At 37.8% G+C, this 26,110-nt stretch overlaps 1 protein-coding gene across 1 annotated transcript in view; it reads right to left on the bottom strand.

The window, feature by feature from the left end:
• The window catches only part of LOC141898436 (delta-1-pyrroline-5-carboxylate synthase-like), a 377,354-nt gene that overhangs the window by 234,805 nt on the left and 116,439 nt on the right, over window positions 1–26,110 (bottom strand). Inside the window, exon 7 of the mRNA XM_074784307.1 lies at window positions 13,228–13,393. Coding sequence (XP_074640408.1) covers window positions 13,228–13,393 — 166 coding nt within the window. The remainder of the gene's footprint in view (window positions 1–13,227; window positions 13,394–26,110) is intronic.

Genomic DNA, 26,110 nt, shown 5'->3' with positions numbered 1-26,110 from the left:
ATTGTATTTGTTTTTGGTGGTTCATCTGAAAAATCATTTTCATTAGAATTTAATTTCCTTCTTTTATAATATATTTCTTTTCTATCTTGATCAGTTATTTCTTTATTTAATGATTCAAAATCTCCATATATAACAAATGGTACTTTATTTTTGTAATCATATTTTTGAATTCTAATATTTTATCTTTTTCATTTGGTAAAACTAATTTACAATAATCATGATTTTCACATAATTGTTTATGATTTGATAAGGTACTTTCATTACTGAATTTATGTAAACATTTTCTACATAGATATATTTTATTATGGTGATCACTTTCTGTTCTAAAGAATAAATCTAATTGTTTAATCCACATATAATGATTTTCATAATATAGTAAGTATATCTATAACACCATTTGAATCATAATCTTTTGATAATGTTCAATTTTATCACCTTTTGTATTTGGTAATTTGATTAAATCAAATACATTTATTCTTAGATTATTATCTCTTTCTATTTTTGGTATTTGTTTAATTCTAACAGGATAACTGTCTATCTTATAATTATTTTCAAAATTATTATAATTTGTTAATCAATAAGTATGTTTATTATAAACTTCAACTGGGTGTAAGCAACTTATAATTATATATATAACTTATAATTAATTGCCCATAGAAAACATTTATCATCAAAATTTTGTACATTTATTACAGCATTAGTTTTAAATGGTAGTTTAATATAACTTGTTCCATTTATACTATCATCTTTATAATATGATAAATTATTTTCAATTGGTTTTGATTTAGTTAACTTATTTTATTTTGTGTTATAAACATGTAAAGTTATTAATATTATTTCAACAAATATTAAACCAGATCCTTCAAATTATTTCTCTTCTATTTTAGTTTTTACTTCATTATAACATTTATCTAATTTTTCATCTATATGTTGTTTAGATATTATATGTTGTGAATGAGAATTTATATTATATATTGGTTTATCTTCAGATTTTATAAATTTAACTTTTGATGAAATACTTATTTTAGGATATTCAACATCAGTTATTATTTTTATAATATTTTTCATATTTTCTAAATGTTTTTTATTTTCTTCTAATGTTTTTCCTTAATGAAATTTAAACTCAATAGCTGCTGGACCAATATCACTTTTAAATGCTTCGGTTATTTCTATATCTGTTTTATTATCTAATGAATTAATATAATTTCTTACATCTTCCATGTATGGTATTTTATTGTTTAATTTATTTCTTATTCTTTTAATTATCTAATGTTTCTTATCATTATCAAAATAATCTTCACCTAAAATATCATTATTCATATTTCTAATATGACTTTTAGATTTTAAATATTCATTATAATATCTTTTATCACTGAATGATTGATTACATGTATCACATTTATATGTTTCTTTTTCATCCTTTAATTCATCTAATTTAGTTTCTAATATATCATCTTCATATTTTAACTTTAATTTATTTTCTAAATGCGTTTTAGTTTTATTGTGTCTTGCTTTTTGAGATTTATCTATATTGATATTACATGTTGAACAGTAGTACTTATTTGCTTCCATTTTAATACTAAATTTTAAAATATATATATATATATATGAATTATTTTGATCACACTTTACTAACACTTGTAATGTTTAAAAATCTAACTCATACAAATATAAATATTGAAATATGTTTAAAATATATCTATTTATCTATTCTATAAGAGCTCGTCCTCCGTCCTCTGATCTGAAACCCCAATTACTTATATATGTTATTCATTTATATTTTATTCATGTATATGAATATTTTAAGAGTAATAGGGATAATATGGGTTCAGGTTAAAGGTTGAAAGGGAGAGTGAGTAAAAAATGAAAAATATGAAAATAATAATAATTTCTATTTGAATTAGGAGTGAAACTCATTTAAAATCAAAAATAAATTCGAGTGTGCGAGAATTATTTTTCATTTTTTATGAGTTTCGCGAGTAATTAAAGTAGAAATTGTTATTATTTTCATTTTTTTCATTTTGTATGAGCTAGACCTTTCGACCTTTGGCCTGAACCCCTATTATCCCTTTTACTCCTCTTTAATATTTTTGATTTCTTGTTATTCCGGTTATTTCATTTAAGTATATTGCTGATCAGTTCATGTAACCAAAAGCGTCAATAAACGGATTTGAATTGATCAAGTTTAAATCAAGGTCGTTGAGTCGCGGATGGCTACTAGAATTACGTTCGGGAGAGACAGGGCGCTGTTCGTAATGGCGGCTTTTTTTCGTAGCTGCTAATCGCTTTTTTCGTAGCTGCTTTTTCACCGTTCTACAAGCCTTTCGAAGACAGTTATTATCATAGACTGAAGAACAATGCTTAGTTATTCTGTTTGAAGTGTCATAATCGCTATGGCTTGCTAAAAACACCTGGTCTGGCTGGTTTTCTGGCCCCAATATACCACCCCGTTAGAATTCAAGATGCGGCGACCATCAAAATGGCGGCGACAAGAATGCCTGGTGTTTGTTTACTTCTACTCCTTGTGACTTTATATTACCGTTATAATTATGAGATGTCAACAGACATAATTGAACCGTCCTACTGCTCATCAAGTAACTTAATGAGCCAGTCATCCCCTGTGAACCGCACAAGGCCTCATAAGTCGACCAAACCCTTCAATTCATTGAGATATACTAATACTCCTCATGTCAGGTGACATCGAATTCAATCCTGGCCAACCAAACCGCAGCATATACCCATGTGGCTATTGCAACGACCCGGTAAAATGGGAAGAACGAGGCGTTGCGCGCGACAACTGCGATATTTGGATCCATGCGTCATGTGTAGAACATTGTACCAAAGACTATGATCTCTTGAACTGCTCAACTGTGTCATGGATACGTCTCAGATGCGACAGTGTAAACTGCGGGAGCTTTACATTCAGGTCGTACGAGTTAAACAACTCAAATCCGTACTGGCCTCTAAATGACCAGAACTTGTCAGTCGACTCAGTCTTCAGTTCATCGTTTAGTCCGTTCAAAGTTAGCACCCCTGGTGCAAGATCTAATAGATCTAGTAGATCTGCTCATTCCTCTCAACGTCACTACAGTCAAAGGTCTCCACCGCGTGAACCGCATAACTCTGCACATAACCAACCGCGTGATAGAGGAAACCTCCGAATTCTTAACGTAAACTGTCGGAGTGTCAGAAATAAGAGTGCTGAATTTGCAGCAGTTATAAACTATATAAAACCCGACATTGTCTTTGGCACCGAATCGTGGCTAAGTCCTGACATCAAATCGGCCGAACTATTTCCGGAAGACTATATACCCTACCGCAATGACCGTAGTATCCTAGGCGGTGGCGTTTTTTCTCCTTAATAACAACCAGCTTATCTTGAAAGAACTCCTTGATATATCGTCAAATAGTGAGTCGGTTTGGGCTTAAGTAAAACTTCAAAATAGCAGTGAAATAATTATCGGTGTATTTTATATCTCGAAAAAATGCTGGGACCGATTACCAACTGCCCTCAGCCAAAGCATATTTTACTCGCTGGTGACTTTTGCCCGGACATCGACTGGGACACGGCCATTACTATTGCCCCATGCCCAGATCGCGAAACTCAACAACGTCTTATAGATATCACCACGTTAGCGTATCTAACTCAGGTGCATCGTGAGCCCACGAGAGAAGAAAATCTCCTTGATCTGGTTTTCACGTCTGATCCAAACCTAGTGAAAGCTTCTACCTCCATACCGGTATATCAGACCACCATATGGTGGTTACAGACATTGATACGAAACCATACTATGTTAAGCCTAAACGCAGAAGTTATTACCAGTTTGCACGAGCAAATTGGGACAAGCTCCGAGCGAATCTAAGCGTTATTACTCCAAATCTCGAACAAATGTATGCAAGCGGCCGAGGTCCTCAAGAATTCTGGGACTTTTTCAAAAGTAATCTTAAAAGCGAGCGTTGACCGGCATATTCCGTCTAAAACCTGTCGAGGTAAAAAATCCCTACCGTGGGTAAACAGGTCCATCAGGAAGCTTCTCCGTCGTAAGAAGCGTCTCTATGCGAAAGCTAAAAAACGGAAAAACTGGAAAACCTATCGTCAATTCCAGAAAGACTGCAGACGGGAGATACGTAAAGCAGAATGGGATCATATCAATAATACGATCCAAACCGGTCTGGACAATAAAGACACTAAGCCATTCTGGAGGTATATTAAGTCTAGGCGCAGAGGCAACGTTGGCGTATCACCGCTAAAAGAAGATGGCAAACTGCATTGCGATGGAAAAAGTAAAGCTAGGATTCTCCTCAATCAGTTTAAATCGGTATTCTCAACTTCTGATGACCAACCACCAAATGCGACAAGTATAACTGGGAATAATTACCGAGATATCCGCGGTATCATAGTTGACGAAACTGGAGTGAAGAAACTGCTCACGAACATTAATCCATCAAAAGCATGCGGTCCGGATGGTATTCCGAACATGGTATTAGAGATGTGTGTCGATAACATCTCACCCATGTTGACACGAATATTCCAGCGATCATTGGACACTGGGCTCCTGTCATCTGACTGGCGTCGCGCCAACATCTCTAGTATTTACAAGAAGGGCGATAAACACCTTGCCGAAAATTACCGTCCGGTATCTCTCACGTCGGTGTGCTGTAAGTTACTAGAGCACATAGATTACCGCCACGTACGTACTCACCTTGAGGATCATTCAATTTTGACCGATTTGAACCACGGTTTTCGTAGTGGTTATTCTTGTGAATCGCAGCTACTCACCATCACACATGACCTCCTCACATCATATGACTCTGGAAACCAAGTGGATATAGCGGTACTCGATTTCAGTAAGGCATTCGACACCATTCTGCATAATAAACTATTGTCAAAGCTAACGAATTATGGTATCCGTGGTCATTTTCTTGACTGGTTGTCCGATTTTTTATGTAATCGTACCATGACAGTCGTTAGGGACGGCGAATCGTCTGAAGATGCGCATGTCGGATCTGAAGTTCCGCAAGGAACTGTCTTAGGTCCGCTCTTATTTTTAGTGCACATTAACGATCTCCCTGACGTTGTTAGGTCGCAAGTGCGGCTGTTCACAGACGACTGTCTGCTCTATCGAACTATAAAAACTTTCCAGGATCATAAAACCCTCCAACAGGATTTAGAGAATTTAGAACATTGGGCCCTCCGATGGGGCGTGAAATTTAACGCACGCAAGTGTTATATCATCCGCGTCCGTGAAAAGTCGCAGTACCTCTATTTCTAAGATAACGTGGCTCTCAAACAGGTTCAGTCGAGCCCATATCTTGACCTCCTGTTATCAGAAGACCTGAGGTGGGGCAAGCACATATACAGTATCGTCAAGAAAGCAAGCTCTACACTCGGTTTCCTAAGAAGGAACTTACGCCACTTGTACCGAAAACAGTAGGCGCACTGCCTACCTAGCGCTGGATCGTCCAATACTCGAGTACGGAGCGTCGGTTTGGGACCCGCACCTCAGGTCGGACATCGACCGTTTCGAACGCATTCAAAAACAGCCAGCGCGCTTCATTACACAGGACTATAAGTCGCGTAATCACCATGATGCTCAACAGACTCTGTATACCAAGCCTGGAGGAACGCCCTAAGAAGATCCGCTTGACTTTTCCGTACAGGGTGGTTGAGGGGTTAGTACCAGCTATGCCAGCCAACCAGTATTTAAAGCCAATCCGGCCAAATAGGCGCAGAGTCAGGCTAGCAAGCCACCTTAAAGACTTTGAAACCGACAATCGTACTGAGAGTTTCGTCACAAACAACTCTAAGTGTTTCCAGGTCCAGTTCTGTCAAACGGAGCAATTCAGACATTCCTTCTTTCCGAGAACAATTATCGATTGGAACCATCTAGCCAATCATCAAGTTTCAGCAGAAACCGTCGACGCCTTTAAATCGCGCGTCGGCGCTACCACCATCTAAATTTCCGCCCCGCTCTCTCTACCGTTGCTGTTGATGCCTTATTGGATTTCTGCAACGTAACAGATGTGATGTAGATGTTCATCTCAGAGAAAACAAACGACAGAAAAGTATCAGGTGTTCATCGATAGCCTACTACAGTACACACAGTTGACAAACAGTGTTAGGCCTGTGCCGGTTGGCGCGTACTTACTGGGACTAAACACAATTCGGTTGTGAAGAGTGGAAGCTACGAAAGCCTACCGGCTTTTATTTGTCTGACTATAGCCAGTATAGGCCTATTGTATAGTAGCCAATACCATTTTTAGACTGGTTACCGGTCTCTATCTTCAATTAGAGACCGGTTGTGCCGATCCTCGCATTTTCGATGCATGTCAAATAAGGTCAAACATGTAAAGTAGCAAGTTACTTCCTGGTTAAGATGGCGTCTCTTCTAATCTGCTTAGCTTCGAGCGATATCAAAATTGCCCTTAACAATGGACGGAAAGACATTAATTGCTTAAGTATCAAATAAATCCGCTGATAATTTACCTGGTACTCGGAATACAAACTAACAAGGATCGAAATCTAATGCGAGGTGAGCCCTGCCGCAACCGTCACTGAATACAGAACATTCTGAAGGAACAGAGGACATCCTTTCTACCGTTCGTGAGATGTATTTAGTGAATGGATGTTTTAATACAGTGTTGTAAAATGACTATATTTAGTATCTGAATAAAGTTTACAATTGTTGAACTCCTTAGTGCTTTGTGAGATCAGATATTTGGATCCACCTCAGCTTACTGATTTCCTGATACAGACAGCAAGTTGGGACAGTCAAATTAAGAGACTTGGTCAAGACAAGTTACTCAGATCACATTGAAAATACGCAATATCCTCTCTTCTCATGGACCACACAATGTCAATGTTGACTTCGCTAGAAATCGATTATAAAATTCATCACGACCAATTCTTTTTCACTGAATTCAATATTCATTGTTCACTTCTGGTACAAAATCTTGTTCAGCCCCTGGCAAGAGAATAAGCAATTGACAAGAGAATAAGCAATGACACTTTGTATTTCATGACATCGAACAGTAGTTTTTTTGTTCATTGACAAATTGGGACGATCCTGATATCCCTGATTTGAATGATAGTGTCTTTAGAATCATAAAGACCATGTCTCGACCAGACAGATAATCCAATCACAATTCAAATTGAAGGCTCGCTAGTGCAGTTATTCACAGAATCAAGCTCTTTAAACCTGATCAGTTTATCAGATCGTGAGCAGCGGAGAAATAAAGTACACAACATCTTGGCGCAGCTGTAACTGATGATGATGAGTTTGCAGAAGCGTTACCTGGCAGTTTTAATGGAATTTCTTTCTTCTTTGGTATAAAAAATTACTTTAAAGAGGTCCATGGAACGTAAATCGAGACAGTGTAGGCGGCCATGTTACATTGTTCACGTGATGAAATACTGAAATCTGATTGGATCCGTAAAATCTGCGGAAGATGGCGGACGGACAAAACCTATCCCATATTGAATGGGACAGGCAACCAGTCCATACCATTTTAAGTACGTAGTTGTTACCCGTGCGTGACTGTATGGTGATCTCCACAGGTTAACCGTACGTGAGTTCCCTACTAACGCCGTAGGTGAGTTCTTAGTAGCCAATACCATTTTAGTACGAAGTTGTTACCCGTACGTGACTGTACGGTGATATCCACTGGTTAACCGTACGTGAGTTCCCTAAAAACGCCGTACGTGAGTTCCTATAATCTGCAAACGCGCATGCGTGAAAGAATAGAGTTTGGGTTAGGTGAGGCTAGGCTATTTGTAAATCAAATTTCATCCAACCTGCAGTTACGTTCTGTGGCACAGTGGGTAAATCACTGGACTACTACTAGACGTATCGGGCCCACTCCGCGCGGTTGCGCCACCGCGCGGGATTAACGCGAAGCAGCAGAACACAAACACGGCCACTCTCTCAATTTTCAATGATAGAAATCGTGTGTGCATTTCAATTATTTCGGCTGTTAGGGTTTTAAGGCACAATATAAGTTGATGGTGTGATATGGCGATGTTAATTAATGATAATTCCGCAGTGAAGCTAGTCACGAACGGTGCCGATTGAGTGTACAGCTGCCAAAAACACTGAAATGCGCGTAGTTGCGTAACTATTTGCAGTGAATTGCAGACGAAACATGAAGCCTTAACGGCCGTTTAAAAAAAAATTATACAAATCGCAATTGTAAAATAAAAATGAGATAGAACCTAAGTTAAAATTCTGGCCATTTCTAAAATGTTATTAATTATTATTACTAATTTTTAGTCAGTGCGGAACGTTTAGTTTTCCAACAATAATGAGGGGTGGTAGGTAGTCATGCTATTCAAGTCATCATTTATTACACGTTACTTCCGTGTTGTTGAAAATCTCGCGAGTCCTGGACTAAACCCCAATGAACAATGTGATCTGTGTGCTGGCCACAAATGCACACAGATCACACTACACTACCCATTACACACTCCAGTGCCCTCAGCTTTCATATATCCATCCAAATATTTAGTGGCTTTCATCCTGGATTTTGTTTTCGCTTGGATTCGAATCCCAATATTGCATGTCTGAGCGTCAACGTACTCACATACGGCTAACCTGTAGAAATCACCTTACAGTCACGTACAGGTAACAACAGCGTTTTAAGTATTAAGTGAGTACGAATAGCCTACCATGTATATGTACTACAAACACAACTTTTTCCCTCTCGTCGACCCTACAGTGATGTTACTTTAACTGGTGCCATTATACCATGGATAGGATTTCACGTTCATGTGGTCACGGCTTGTATACCAGAAATCATTGTAGGCCTGTACATTTTGCTGTTCGTAGGATTGGTATACCGATTTCTCCATTCTTGACTGATAAGTGTACGGTACAGCTGTACGCATTATACCATTGTTCCAATGGGAATAGGCCCTATTGATTGGGCTTATTATTTCCTGCTTTAGAATACTGAAATAAGCCAAACGTTTATTCAAATATCCGACATCGGTGAAAGTTTGATTACTGTATACATGTACTGTAGGTTTTCATGTTGTATGAATATTTTGCAGTTCAAATGGGTATGATGCTGATTCCAATGTCAAACGCATGAAGTTAGATGGTCAAGGACTGTCAACACCAAGATATCTCTCTTCGACCGATGTTGCACCATAGAAGATCAGATTTTTTCAACTCAAGCAAAGTGATTCAACACGATCGACATAACACTGGAATAGGTTTGCAGTAACTAACGGTTCATTTCATTTAGTCCTATGTACTTTTTAGCCAATTTGGATTTGATTGTAATTGAAACTCTGGAACTGTTAACAAAGGACAAGTAAGCCAAGTTAAAAAAAACACAAGTTATCCTTGATTTGCATGTTCAAATTTTATTCAAATTCAAATTTATTTTATAACATTTACAAAGCATATCATTGGTTCATACAGTAATAAAAATTAGAACAGAACAAATATTATTACAGAATTTTCAAAAAGGCAATGGATTTATATAACTAAATGAACATTATTTTTCTAATAACTCAGATCAAGAGTGACTCTCCCGTTTATTAGGAAACACACGCAACTAGTGGAATAGGTTTGATTTACACACATGTTGCAGGTATCAATTGTTTATCACTATAGAATCCATATATTTGTAATCCATAAAAGCCAATATCAACATCAGCCGGAAACCCAGACCAAATCAATTCATAATTTATTGATTGTATCTACATTACACTATGTGTATTTATTCAAATATTTCAATAAAAAGATTTACTTGTTTAATCTATTCCAAATCATAATACGTTCTTATCTGTAAATTCACTCAATCTATCAACTCAGCAGGCGCTTAGGATGAGTTCTTTATAGGACAGATCCATTTGGGTGATAATACAGTATCATGATGTTTGAATGCCAAAATAAATGCCTGGTCAAATAAATTCATATTTGTTGATAGTACGTCCGCGTACGTTCGGTTTCAAAGGTAAATCATATTTGACGTTTACACAGTGGTTGCAATTTACTACAATTCCCATCATTCTGAATGGCTTTGCAGAAAACCCGTCATCGCTGCTTGGCAGCTATATTTTATTATCAAAATCATTTTCTGATTTGAAAAATAAATTAATTCTTTTAATCCACATATAATAATTTTCATAATATAGTATATCTATAACACCATTTGATTCGTAATCTTTTGATAAATATAAAGGTTCTAGTGTATAATGTTTAATATTATTTCCTTTTGTATTTGGTAATTTGATTAAATCGAATACATTTATTTTTAAATTATTATCTCTTTCTTTTTTTGGTATATGTTTAATTTCAACAAGATAATTGTCTATCTTATAATTTTTTTCAAATTGTATATAATTAGTTAATCTAAAACTATGTGTAATATCATCTGTAGGATGTAAGCAACTAATTATTGTCCATAAAAACATTTATCATCAGAATTTTGTACATTTATAACAGCATTAGTTTTAAATGGTAGTTTAATATAACTTGATCCATTTATGTTATCATCTTTATAATATGATAAATTATTTTTATCAATTGGTTTTGACTCAGTTAATTTATTATATTTTGTATTGTATACATGTAACGTCATAAATATTATTTCATCAATTATTAAACCAGATCCGTCAAAATATTTCTCTTCTATTTTACTTTTTATTTCATTGTAACATTTATCTAATCTATCATCTATATTTTGTTTTGAAATGATATGTTGTGAATGGGAATTTATATTATATATTGGTTTATCTTCAGATTTTAATAATTTAACTTTAGAAGATATACAAATCGTAGGATATTCTACGTCTGCAATTATTTTTATAATATTTTTCATATTTTCTAAATGTTTTTTATTTTCTTCTAATGTTTTACCTTTACAAATTTTAAACTCGATAGCAAATGGTCCTATATCAATTTTAAATGCTACAGTTGTTTCTATTTCTTTTTTATTATCTAATTAATTAATATAATTTCTAACATCTTCCATGGATGGTCTTTTATTGTTTAATTCAATTTTTATTCTTTTAATTATCAATTTCTTTATCAAAATAATCTTAACCTAAAATATCATCATTGATATTTATCATATGACTTTTAGATTTTAAATGTTTTTATAATATCTTTTGTTACTGAATGATTGATTACATGTATCACATTTATATATTTCTTTTTCATTCTTTAATTCTTCTAATTTAGTTTCTAATATATCATCTTTATATTCTTATTTCAATTTATTTTCTAAATGTGTTTTAGTTTTATAATGTCTTGCTTTTTGAGATTTATCTATATTGATTTTACATGTTGGACAGTAGTACTTCTTATTTACTTCCATGTTAATATCAAATCATTTATTAAAATTGATTTTATATTATTCGAAATCTATATCATGGTGCCCTTTTTCATTCTTACCTTTGTATATGAAATAGAAATCACCCGAACATAATTCTTCTAGATCTTCACTTGATAATCCATGAAATCTATCTGGTAAATACGTTCTGAATTTATATTTATTTCCTTTTAATCCTTCATATTCTAAGTGAATAACTAATTTATCTCCATATCTATTAGTAATTGTTTCAATATTAGTAATTAAATATTTCTTATGAATTGTTAATTCATTTAAATTTTTAAATTTATAATCTACAGATTTGACATTTGTTGTATCTTTAATTATATTTCAGAATTCACTGTGTGTTTGTTTACCCACCATTTTGATAACAAATTTTTCATTAAAATTGATTTGATTGATTAGAAGTTATTCATTTATATATGCTATTTATTTATATGTTATTCATATATACGGAATTATTAGATTAATTGTATATATCGTATATAGCTCATAAAAAATGAAAATAAATTATTTTTATTTTTTACTCACTCGCCCCTTTAACCTTTGATATGAAACAAGATATATACAATTACTAATCGGCGCCGCCAGACTTAAAGTGCGTATGAGATATAAAAAAGCAGTTTAGCCGGGAATATAAAACATAGCGACAAAGATAAACGCGTGTTAAAACAACATAAGCGTTACATACGTATGCTGGCCAACAATTCGATAGCTATTTAACAAAAACGAAATAATTTCACAAAAAGGTGGATTTCTACCATTCATTTTATTACCTATATGAAACCTATACTGTCGTCAGTCTTAACGCACGCCGCAAACCGAATAGTAGATAAGGCAACAGCACGAAGTTGAAAAGTTAATCACTTTACCCGATTCCATGTTACCCTCGATACAAGCTTTTATCGCCAGTCAGAAGTGTCGACAAGAAAAAGAAACACCCGCTACCTACAACCTTCTAGCGGATAACAAAATACCCGACGATCTCAAATACTTAAAGTTTAAACAGTTATTGCAGCAAGAAATACATAAATCGTTTACAGAAAAGAATACATTGGCCTAGATAAATATATATATATATATATATATATATATATATATATATATATATATATATATATATATGCATTTAACGAGTCTTATTCCGAATGAAACGTTAAAGAGAAGTATCAAAGGTGAACTTACCGAAGATTTAGATACGTCGTTGTCTCCAAACAGGAAGAAACCAAAAGTATGATCAGAGCGGATCCGGACTGTGTGTTGTGCGGGATGGAAATTTTGCAAACCGGTAATCATTTTAAAGACTCTAGAAAACCTAATCACGACTGTCAAAAAGCAGTGATCGATGAAAGCCGAACAGAAAAGATCCATGTCGAATCAATATTATGGCGAACGAAGTTTTTCAAACGCAAATACATTACCACGGCTTTGTAAAAAAGAACAAAAATATCTCTTTACAAAAGATACGTGACTGGTAATTTATGTATTGTCTAGATAGAGAATAATTTAATTCTACCGTTGTGGATGGTTTTAAAAAGATTTTCAAGATTAGAAAACCTAGCGTTATCCAATCGGATTCTGGGACAGAGTTTATCGGATCAAAAACGGAGAATCTGAAAAACGAAGGCGTACGCTCTTTCCAACGTAAAAACGAAGTAAAATGTGCTTTAATCGAAAGATGGATACGTACTTTATCACCACCAATAATAAATTTGGATTTATTTTAGTTTAATTTGGATTTAACGGAACATAATTGATTTTCCCGCCAAAAGATTTTTTAATTTGAAATTTTCCCACCAATATGGCCTAGGGTAACGACTGATGACAGGTGTAATTAAGCGCACTCATCAGGATAAAAGGAAAGAACTTCCGATGTAAACTTACCTTCTAAAGCCTGATTTTCTATCGAGTCGAAAGTATCTACAGCAGGTGTGAAGAAGGTACCAACCTTCTTACCGTATACGATATCAAGGATTGCTCTATGGGTGGTTGTTCCATTGCAAATAACCACGGATGTTCCCTTTCCTAAGGCCCACGAGGCGGCCTTCACCTGAAATAGAGACATACCAATTATTACTGGTATATAAAGAAAGTCAATTGGAAAGGAATTCACTTTGTGGTTATGTGTTCAGATAGTCAAAAAGGTACAATGTTTATGGCATCAAGATTTGTTCCACTCCACTTCCAATAGGCAGTTGTATTTATGGCTAAAACGATATTACTTTCCAAAATTTATTCTGGTAATGAAGGTTATGCTTATCCATCACTATCAGCTTGAGGGTTTCTGCTACTTAAAAATAAATATTATCCTAAATTAATAAGAATCAATCAATATGTATGTAAAAATCAATATCTTATTACATTTATATCTTATAATTTACATAATATGATTATTTATGGTATAAATCATTAATTATGAATATGATATTTAGGGACGAGAGGGACGAGTAAGATACTAAGAATTCTTTTAAGAAAGTAAGAATTATTAGTTTCTTTCCTTAGTTTCTTTTAAGAATTCTTAGTTTCTTACTCGTACGTCTCGTGCCTAGATATATAAATGGTTTTCACATTTCATAACTATTTCAAGATTACAAATTTATGTTAATATTTTTCAATATTATAAGATCTATATTATCTATATCATTTAGACAATGACGTTTTCACACCAGAGGGTGAGAGGCACATCACTCATCACCACTTATAAATTTTCTTTCCTTATAAATGGGAAAGAGTGAGTTCCAAACAGAAAATATTGATGTAAATAAAAATCAATATTATTGTCCATATTGTAAAAAATACATCGATAAATCCCAAAAATGTCGACACGAAAAAACTGCAAATCATAAAAAAATTGAATGAAATTTAAAGCAATGTTTGTAATGAATTTATAATAAAAAGGAATTTTAAAAGACATCTTGAATAAAAAAAACAAAATTTAAGGAAAAATATTTTAAGAACAGAATATTTTGATGATAAATCTCAACAATTAAGAAAATCTATTAAAAAAACTAAATCTATTTCAAATTAAGCTTACATGGAAAATGTAAAATATTACATTGCTTCACTAGAAATAAAAGATACCATTGAAATTTTAGAAACATTACGTAGTAGAAGAGCCCCAAGGAGCACTATCCAGCCTGTCAGCTTTTTATAAATTGGCAAATGATTCACTCTATGGGTTAAATTTGTCCAAGTACGCTCCCAGCTCGATAGACTAGTCAACGCTAGGCAAATATGTATACAATTCAATCGTGCTTTCATAAGTAGCACATACAGCGACTGGAGCTGGCAGGAACAAATACCTCAGGTAAATCTTTTCCCTTGGTCTTAGTGATTTGAATGCAGATTAGAAGTGCATTTTCTGAAATTTGCTATATAAAACAAAATTGAATTGGATTTACTGTTTGACCTTGTTCAATAAAGTAAAAATGAATTGGATTTGATATCTTTTTTGCACAATAAAATTTGAATGAATTTGCTGTTTGAGCACATGGCTAATTTGCAAGGTCATCCATTCGATTTGAGAAAAAGCTATTTTCCCGGACTTTGCACAAACGTCAATGATATTTTCTGTAGTGCAAATAGAAATATTCCTCCCAAAAACCAAATCAACTAAAGATTTCACAGAAATCGATATTGAAATAAAATTTTAGATCTTAAAATAAAACCCGGAAGTAAAACGGTAGACGATACCGCGGGTTCACGTGAACACCTGCTGATCTCTGCGGCTAAGCCAATCGTAGAGGAGTCTTCGCTTTCTGATTGGCTTTTTAAAACAGATTTTTCAGATTTTTGCGACAAATCTCATATAAATTTTAACGAGGCCCTCTTTCAAAATTCTGCTTCCTAGGGGTTGGAGAATGGATAATGCTCTAATGAATGATGAAAAACCATGTCATTTAAATTCGCTCCATTTGTATAGTAATAGGCTCAGCCTACGGCTGGCTTAAAAAAGATTTTTTAAAGCCACAACAATAGAAGATTATAGTAAATTTATTGAAATAATGGAAAAAATGGATTTCGTAACATATGATGAAATGAAATTTGACCTTCTGGAAAAGTAAGTTTTATACAATCAGAAGAACAAATTCGAGTATAACATTCAAACACATTCTGAAGAAATAATTTCAAAAACACAAATAAAAGTGAAATTAGAAAAAATATCTAATGAATTTAAACGTCATATTGAAGAAAGATATTTTGAGGGTTCTGGTTTAACATTGAATGAAATCATATTTTTAGATTTAAATATTTATGATAGAAAAAGGAATAAAAAATCAAAACGTAATAAAATGTTTACAAATGAATAAAAAATTTACAACAGAAAAGGATACTGAAGCATCATCTTAGATCAAAAGACCATTTGCAACAAAAGCAGTAATTAATGTTCAAAATGAAGATAAAAAATGTTTTCGATGGTCGGTTATAAGTTGTTTACGCCCAACTGAAGATATTACACATAGTAATAGTCTTTGTAAATAAAGGAACAGAAGACGCATTTATGACATTCGACTTTATTCTTTATTGTTCGACAGAGTTACATCATTAACGAAACATTCGCACCTGTGAGTGAGACTTACTAAAGATGTCGATTCGTAACAGTCCCGCTGGTAGTGTTGCTGCAGGCAGTGAACGGAGTTGTAGTTCCACCGAATTAGTACCCAGACTGAAGGAGGTGCAGGCTAAAGCCGAGGCCCAGGCTAAGCTCGATCAGTTTCATGCTAAGAAAAGATTAGAGAAAGCTAAGCTGAAAATTCGGTTACAGAAAAAAGAACTTCAATTATCGTCTAATTTAGCCATAGCCACCGCCCGATTGGAGGCTGCGAGTCTGTTCGATTCCCGTATGTTGGACGTCGAAGGTGAACGCGACGCCACCGATGCGTTAAGTCATCGATTTACCGAAGAACAGACGCGTTTACCGAATAATTCAGAGCCTAAGTGTAACGTTGCGCGCGCGAACAATAATACAAAGGATCCACAGTGTCCTGAAGTCAAGACAGTAGAGGCTCGGGTCAGTTTTCGATATTTTTAAGTGAATGCGAGAGTGCTGTTAGTTCCGTGAATGACATGCAAATTCTCGAGTATCCGGACAATCTCCGTAAGTTGGTCGCCAAGTTACCAGGATATCTTCAGGGCAAGTGGCGGTCACTTGTCTATGATCTCAGAGAGCGTTCCGCGCCGGTGTCATTCACTGCGTTGACCGCGTTTGTTAAAAAGGAAGCTAAGAAAGTTGATGACCCTGTATTTGGTCGCCAGTTCAGTCCAGTTTCGTCGAAACTTAATCGGCATTTTTCAAGTATCACTAACGCTGAGCCTTTTTGTAGCCATCGTCGGTATGAGAATGGGTTGTCGAAACCAGCCTGTTCTGTGCAGCAAAGGACCATGAAATGGTCAACTAAGTAAATTCGAAAATTTGTCATCTGAGAAACAGTCGGATTTTATGAGATCGAAACGGTTATGTTTCGGTTGTCTGTGTACCGGTCACCACAAACGTGAGTGCCGGAAAACCAGCGGTTTGCGCTAAGTGTCATAAGGGTCACCCGACCATTCTCCATTTTGAGGTTCTGTCAGTCGGGGAGACTGCTGTTCCAAAGCAGACGACAGAGTCCGTGTCAGCCTAAATCTGCAAATCGTCATTGGATATTACGTTGATAAGTGCTTCGTCCGGTCACGGTGACGGCTATACGTTAGCCATTATTCATGTGAAAGTGGGTCTCCGGAATGGGAGCAAGTTCGTTCCTCGATCCAGGTAGCAGGTAGCGTTATTCAATTGGGCTGCCGCGGCAAATCAAAGTCGATTACAATCCAGACCGTTGGTGCCTAGCATACAGTTCCAACGTGCGTCGTCGGTAATATGGTGGTTTGTAATTACGAATCGAACGCGAGAGTAGATCTACCAACCGCATACAGTGAATCTGAGTTGAATATCGCGTACTTGATCTCTTTTACACGGTTAGAAACAAAAGCAGACAACTTCTTGTTCGAACGAAGCCAGCCAAGTACAATTTGACTGTCGGACCACGCAAAGAGTCCAACAGGTAAATCAATAACAACAGATATAGAATCATAAGCATGTTTAATCAATCGCGAACCAATTAACGCGGCCATAAGTTCAAGTTTAGGAACCGTGAGTTCCTTGACAGGTGCGACCCTAGCTTTTGCAATCAAAATACTTGATTAATTTCCACAACGAATATAAACAACGGCACCATAAGCGGAGATACTGCTGTCACAAAAGACATGTAACTCAACGGGTGAATCTGTACCGTCCAGTAAATGACAATTTACAATACGAGGGAAACTCAACTCTAAACTCTCACGAATATCAACAAGTATAGTTTGCCATTTAGTTCTAAACTCTACGGACAAGGGTTCATCCCAGTCAAAGTTTTGCTTCCAAATATCCTGCAATAGCATTTTAGTTCGAATCGTAACTGGAGCTAGGAGACCTAGTGGATCATAAACTGTTGCAGCTCTCTGTAGGACAAGGCGTTTAGTGCATGGATAAACAGATGATAAAACTTTGGGAACATAAGACAACTCATCCTTTTCAACATCCCAACTGATACCAAAAATATTCACGACAGTAGAGCTTTCTATAACCCCCTGATCAGTAGCAGACTTTTGGAGCTCTTTCGAGTTGGAAGACCAACAACGTAAATTGAAATTGACTTCCGAGAAGCATTGTCTAGAACCGTGGAAAAAACGCAAAGCATCCGACTCAGTAGGAACACTAGATACAATGTTATCAACATATATGTCTCTCAGAAGTAGTTGAGAAAGTTCACTCTCATAATTTCGCAAATGGTATATAATGCAACTATTCAATAAAAAGGGTGAACATGTAGCCCCGAACAAGATACGCTTGAATCTATATATAGTAAACTCGCTCTCCGGATCGCTAGAGTCACTCAACCAAAAAAATCTGGTTGAATCACGATCATCAGGACTTAATTCAATCTGCAAGAATGCTTTCTCGATATCGGTGGCAATCCCAAAATTGAACAAAGGGAAACGCATCAAAATAGAAGTAATATCGTTCAGCAACGGTGGCCCAGCTTCCAGGCAGTCATTAAGAGATACGGAAGACTTCGACTGTCGACAGCTGCAATCGAAAACAATACGAATCGGAGTAGTAGATGACTGCCTGAAAACCGGGTGATGAGGAATATAATGCTCACGAGTGCTAGCAACGGAGGGAATTTCAACAGGCTCAATAAACCCACGTGACAATTGATCAGTAATTATAGCACTATATTTCTCCAACAACGAACCGTAGAGCGAGTTCTGGCTTTGGAAACATTATAATTTGTGGGTAGTATGCCGTGATTATCTTTCCAAGGCAAATTAACCCTGTATCTCCCGTCTACTAACATGATAGACTTACTACAGAACTCATCCAGAAAATATGTATCTCGGTCAGTAGGTGACTCTATACCCAACGTTTCTAGAGACCAGAAACGTCTGAGATCGAAAGTGTCAGGTTCAGCAATTATAGACAATTGAACAGAATTGGTTAAGTCATCACCGTTATACCGACCCGCAATTAAATGACCCAATTTCGACGGAACAGCAACCGGACCACATGCAGATTTAATGAGCTGATTACCAAGAACAAAAAGGTAGTAATTATCAGATCCAATGAGTAATGAGATATCAAAGGAACTAGAACTGTACCCCGGCGGATGGGCAAAATTCAAACCTTTAAATTCAGGTATGCAATTAACTGAACCGTTAGAAACTCTGAGTGGTCTGGTTATCTCCGATACAACGATAGCTTCTACAGAAACAACTGATTTATCAACAGTACACGTAATACTGATCCACACGACGTCAACTACTCTAGACCCAGTACTGACAGCACCGAACCCACTCAAATCAACGGATTCAAATCTATGAGGTTTAACACCTAGCTGGCGAACTAAAGCCGACGTAACGAAAGTACGATGTGATCCATCATCTAATAGTATGTGAGCATTAAGACGAGTACCTTCACTCTCCACCGGTGCTACAGCAGTCTTCAGATATATAGTAGAGGAAACACCACCCTCAACCACGGAAAGATGATTAAATTCAGAAACTGGTGGCGGTGGATCATCAATGCCAGCCTTATCTGAAGACCCTGAATCTGAATCAGCAGCGTTATTAGACGTTTGACCATGTTGTAATTCACGTGGAGTTTTAGCTACCGGTGGATGTGAGGGCCCAGCTTTCGAATTAACAGAATGAACTTGAACTTTCAACTGCCCCGGAAATTCCGACCGATGAATACTAGTATGATGTCGTTTGTTACAAACTCTACATGAACCCTTTGACTAACATTTATTCATTCTATGAGCACCAAGACAATTGAAACATAACTTGTATCGTAAAACAAAATTCAGCCTAGCCTGCGGTTCAACGTATAGCCAACAAGCCGTAGGGTAATGGTCATTCGACTGACAAAAACGACATTTAAACTTCACACGATTATAATCATGCACATTCTTTGCGGTATTATTGTCGACGAGAAGTGACGTCATCGTTCCGGCTGATGACGTATCGCAGAACTCGAGAATATTAATTTCATCTAATATCGCAGAACGTAACACAGACAATTCAAATTCGCAACTCCCATTCGCACGCGCAATGTTCCGCTTTACCTCAGCGGGCAATTTATTCATGATAATAGGAACTAGAAGTGTACCATAGGACTCGGCCCCGACCTTCAAAGATTCAGGACTTCGGATATGCAGCTCTAAATTATCATAAAAACGACGCAACGAATTTAAACTGTAGACTGGAGGTTCTAAATCAACTAGTTGGTTCAAATTAGCCTCGCTTATCTTATGAGAAACGCCAAATCTATCCTTCAAGAGTTGTTTAGCTTTAACATAATTAACGGAAGTTAAAGGCAGACCTTCAATAACGAGCCTAGCGTCACAGCCTAAATGGCATTTAAGATGACCGAACTTTTCGACGTCACTCAGCGAATGTTGGTTGTCGACTGTAGATTCGAACAAATCCAAGAAGGACGACCATTTTAGGATATCGCCACTAAATTTCGGTAATTGCAATTTTGGCAACGAAATTCTCGACCTTTGATGGGTTGGCGCATTGTTCGAATCGGACCTATTTTTCGACAAAAGCTAGTTAAACGCAAATTCGAGAAAATTGATATCAGTCAATTTATCATTCAATTCATCGTCTCCGGCTGAAACGAATTCGCTCAAAGCTGCGCCCTTCAACGTACACTCACTGAGAAGATCTCGCTCAATTTCTTCGAGTTTACCGAATTTATGACGTAAGGTAAGTAAGGTGGACATACCTTTTGCAGCGCTCTCTTCTGTGAGTAACTGATCGCATTTGGTCTTCAATTTGGTAAACTGTCCACGATGTGTGGTCCGTAGCTGCTTTAAAGTCTCGAAGTTTGACATCTTGACATCAGCTGGTTATCAGATCCTTAGCTCGCCGGCTCGAGGGACCAAATTATGTGGTGAAATACATGCAAGTACGAGATCGCCGACACCACATAAGAGAGATAGAGAGAAACACAGTACTGCTTGGAATACAGACACGATCTGAGTTTTATTCATAACATATGACTTGATATATACAACTTTATCTATAGAAATGCAACGATATGTGACAGAGATTGAGATTTGTGACTGAGAACTCAATGTGTGTTAACGGGGCTTAAACACTATCGTGCGAGTCACGACAGAACTCGTCACCGATAGAAGTGAGGTAACTCCAGGCCGTATCTGGTATTTGCCTCATCACGGCAGTAGTATACAAAATAGCGGTTCTGACGCAGCCCATCCTTACCCCGGTATACCGTGTACCCTCTCAAAGCTTTATCTCCACCTAAATACCCTAAGAAGACAACCCCTGTGGACCGCGGTTCTGGCGCAGCCAATCCTTACCCCGGTATACCGTGTACCCTCTCAAAGCTTTTTCTCCACCTAAATACCCTAAGAAAACAACCCCTGTAGACCGCGGTTCTGGCGCAGCCCATCCTTACCCCGGTATACCGTGTACCCCCTCAAAGCTTTTTCTCCACCTAAATACCCTAAGAAGACAACCCCTGTGGACCATGGAAAACACGACAAGGGGCCGGCAAACCCCCTCCGGCCCCTATAAACCAACCGCTATAATGCACCTACAACAAAGTGTTATTTACATAGATATTTACAGTATATACAAGTATGTGAAACGCTCTGACCTGGAATTCACCTCTAAGCTGACGCTATTCGCGGTGCGCTGCGACCTGATTGTCACTGATTGCGAAATAGCCTAGAAAGTTCTATGCTGACGCAGAAGCCGGCAAACAACCGAGACATCGGCAGGCAACCAGAGCCATGTCCCTTGGACATGGCCAGGCCCTGCCAACACTCGGCGTGTGCCGACTTCTAACGAGGGGCCCCCCAAAAATTTCCATTTAGAGACATACATTTCTCATATATGCGAAAGCAAAATGGACAGCGCGGTAAAAAGTCTGACCGATTTACTTCGAGACGGGCAGATTACTGTCGCAACATATGCCGATGCCATCAACCAGTTGACCCGCAGACCAACGCCTGCTCCGAGAAAGCCAAAACCCGCCCCCAGAAAACCCAAGTACAAGGTAGAGAACATTATACCGGACGATGATCCGATTTGGGATGAGATTCTACCGGAGCCAGAACCCACGTTTCATAAGGCCCCGTTTGCTATCCAAAATTATCTGAGGGCCTGGGTTTTGAGACCAGCCACCGATGTGACTGATCCGTCGATATTCTTGCGCGAACAGCGGAACAATGTAAGGGAGAATTTAGTCGAGGAGATCATTGACCTTAAGGGTGTAAAATTCTCCGTTGCTCTGCAGGTTTCGTTGAGGAAGGAGAAGAACGACGCCATCTATGCGCACGTCGAGCCGCCCTTCTGGTCGAAGCAATACGTTCTATCGAAGGCGGCTGACATAAATGAGGAGTTGGGTATTGCTGAAGCTAGGGTTTTACAAAGTATTGAGAATTATATGAGAGAAGGTTCCGGATGGGCTGTAGAGAGGGTAGTCGAACTATTCCTGAATATCGCCAGATATCAACCGTTGAGAGGCGGTTCTTATATCGACCTCCCCGTCGCAGTCAAGAGAAGACACGCCGTCGTAAATGTCAAAAATAGAGATGATCACTGCCTTAAGTGGTCAATACTGGCCTCGAAATACCCCGTAGAGAGAGACCCCCAGAGGCCATCGAAGTATGCGAATCACTGGGACCAGCTTGACTTTACAGGCATCGATTCACCAACACCATTGAGTCAGATTCCTATGGTCGAACGACAAAACGGACTGGCAATAAACGGGTTCGGGTATGACAAAGGCGTGTACCCACTGCATATCAGCGATGGCCCGGCCCCCATTCCTAGAATTAACTTGCTACTCGTAGAGAGCGGTGAGAAACAGCATTACACATGGATTAAAGACCTCAATCGCCTGTTGTTCACCCAGAGTAAGTTTGAAGGGAGGAAACACTTCTGCGAGCGGTGCCTTCATTGTTTCACCAGAGAAGATCTCCTGGAGAGGCACAGGTCAGATTTTCGAGGAGTCAACGGACGTCCGATGGGTACCAGTATGCCCTCGGAGGAGGACAAAGTGCTGCGGTTCACCAATCATTACAAGCAGCTCAAGATTCCGTTCGTCATCTACGCCGACTTCGAAGCCATTACAACCAAATTCGAGGGCCCCGGAAGGAACCCGAACCAGAAAGGTAGCGAAAAGACTCAACTTCACGAGGCGTGCGGGTTCTCGTACGTGGTAGTGAGAAGCGACGGTAAACACGAACCACCCGTCCTTTATAGAGGCCAAGACGCTGCGGCGGTATTCCTTCAGCACCTCCAAGGGGAAGAGGAGAAAATCAAGGGCGTGCTCGCCCATCCCGCGCCTATGGTAACTACTCGGGAGGAGCAAACGTCATTCGAGGAAGCGGACAATTGCTACGTATGCGACAAACCACTCTATGAGGATCGAGTCAGGGATCACGATCACATAACGGGTGACTACCGGGGCCCGGCCCACAACGAGTGGGCAACCTCAAGTTGCGACTGTCCGCGAAATACACGCCTATACCGGTCGTGTTTCACAACCTCCGCGGTTACGACCCTCATCTCATCATGCAGACAATCGGTCGGACTGAAGGAAAGATAACTCGCATCCCGAATAACATGGAGAAGTACATCTCATTCAGTCTCGGTAATTTGCGGTTCATCGATTCTGTGCAGTTCTTGCTGGCCCCACTTGACAGACTGGTTGCGTCAGCCGCTAAGGGGAGCTTAACGCTGACAGCCGCGGCCGAACCTGTACCCGAAAAACTAGAGCTGTTACTGAGAAAGGGCGTATACCCATACGAGTACATGGACAGTTGGGAGAAATTCCAAAAAAGGAGCCTTCTACAGCAAGCTATCAGAGGCGGGAATCAGCGATCAAGACTACGCCCACGCGCAAAAGGTATGGGCCACGTTTCAGTGCCGTACTATGGGTGACCACCACGACCTCTATCTGAGGACCGATACGGTTCTTCTCGCCGATGTATTCGAGAATTTCAGGTCCACTTGCGTGAAGCAGTACGGCCTAGATCCCGCACAGTATTACACCAGCCCGGTCTTAGCTGGGACGCTCTACTTAAGAAAACAGAGGTTAAACTAGAGCTCTTAATGGACTACGACCAGTTCTTATTCATCGAAAAGGGTCTGCGAGGTGGCATTTCCATGGTCAGCAAACGCCACTGCAGGGCCAACAATCCTTTGGTTCCCGGTCACGATCCAAAGAAGCCGACGACACACATAATGTACCTTGACGCGAATAACTTATATGGCTGGGCTATGTCGCAACACCTGCCTACGGGCGGATTTGAGTGGGTTGAAAGGCCGCAAAAACTCAATGTATCAGGACATCCGGATGACGCAGAGAAAGGCTACATTCTAGAGGTAGACTTGGAATACTCCAGGGGGCTGCACGACCCGCACAACGAGTACCCACTGGCACCGGAAAGGCTAAAGGTTCAAGAAGCTTGGATGTCGCAGTACCAGCAAGATCTGTTAGGAAGACTGGGGGTTCGACCGAAACGGAAAAACTGGTGCCTAATCTCCGCAACAAGGAGAGATACGTCGTTCATTACAGGAACCTTAAGTTGTACCTGGAGCTAGGACTGAAGCTCACAAAGATTCATCGCGCCCTCGAATTCGACCAATCGCCGTGGATGGAGCCGTATATAAGACTGAACACAAAACTAAGAAAGCTAGCAACCATCGACTTCGAGAAGGACCTGTACAAGCTGATGAATAACTCCGTATTCGGCAAGACCATGGAAAATCTTAGACGCAGGGTAGACGTGAAGCTTGTCAGAACAAACGAGGAAGACAGGTTGAGGAAGTTGATAGCCAAGCCGAACTTCGCCAGGTCCAAGGTGTTTGACGACGATCTTGCCGCGCTGCACATGTACAAGACTAATCTGTACCTGTATAGGCCCGTTTACGTAGGGATGTCCGTGCTCGATCTCAGCAAGCTGCTGATGTACGACTTCTACTATAACCACATGAAACAGGTATACGGCGATCGTACTCGATTGCTGTACACTGACACCGACAGTCTCCTGCTAGAGATCGAGATGGAAGACATCTACGAAGACATGGAATCGAACAACGACCTTTACGATACTAGCGATTACCCGGGAAATCACCCGCTGCATAGCAACGTCAACAAGAAGGTTCTAGGTAAGATGAAAGACCAGTGCGCGGTAACACCCATCCAGGAGTACGTCGGGCTCAGACCGAAGATGTACAGCATCTTATAAGCCGCTTATCATTTCAACTGTCAAACAATTTATCATTTCAACTGTCAAACAATTTATCATTTCAACTGTCAAACAATTTATCATTTCAACTATCAAACAATTTATCATTTCAACTGTCTTATCATTTCAACAGTCGAACAATTTATCATTTCAACTGTCTTATCATTTCAACTGTCAAACAATTTATCATTTCAACTGTCAAACAATTTATCATTTTAACAGCCTATTAGATATATCATTTTACTCAATCCAATAATTATAATGTAGAATTGTTACTCTTTACACCAGTTTTTATGTTTAATTGTTTCATAATGCTTTGATTTATGTGATTTTAAATATTCACCTCCGCAATAACAATGCGCTTTTTCATTATGATTGAATTTTCTAAATTCATCATCTAAATTACATTGAACTGCAATATCTTTAAATGATTTTTCATTATCTAATTCACATTGAATGCCAATATTTGATGAATTTTCATTATAGATAATTTGTTTATTATCAAAATTGAAATAATATAATTGTCTTTTTTCAATTCTTAAATTAATCAAATCATTGTAATCTTTTGAAAGTATTATATCATCATTTCTTTCATTGAAAGGAGTTTTAAGAATATTAATTATGTTTTCATCTAAAGTTCCTTTAAAATTAAAAACTGTATTGAACATTTTAGGATTTTTAACGCCATTATCAAAAGTATCTACTAGTGCAGTAATTAAATATGTTTCATTTGATAATATTTGATTAATCATAGTTATGTTATCGATTTTATAATGTCTTGCAGACACTAAATTTGTTGCTGAAATATAATTTTTAATGTAAAACTGTGAAAATGATATATTGGTTTCATTGATTTCGATTTTAAAGTTGGGTTCTTCTTCTTCTTTCTTCATTTTTATAACAAAACTTTTATTAAAACTCATTCAAATATAAATATTCAATGTTTTAAATATGAATTA

Source organism: Tubulanus polymorphus, chromosome 2, assembly GCF_964204645.1.
Source record: "Tubulanus polymorphus chromosome 2, tnTubPoly1.2, whole genome shotgun sequence".
Classification (NCBI taxonomy): Eukaryota; Metazoa; Nemertea; class Palaeonemertea; order Tubulaniformes; family Tubulanidae; genus Tubulanus; species Tubulanus polymorphus.
Note: the sequence above shows the minus strand (reverse complement) of the source record. Positions and strands in the feature narration are given on the sequence as shown.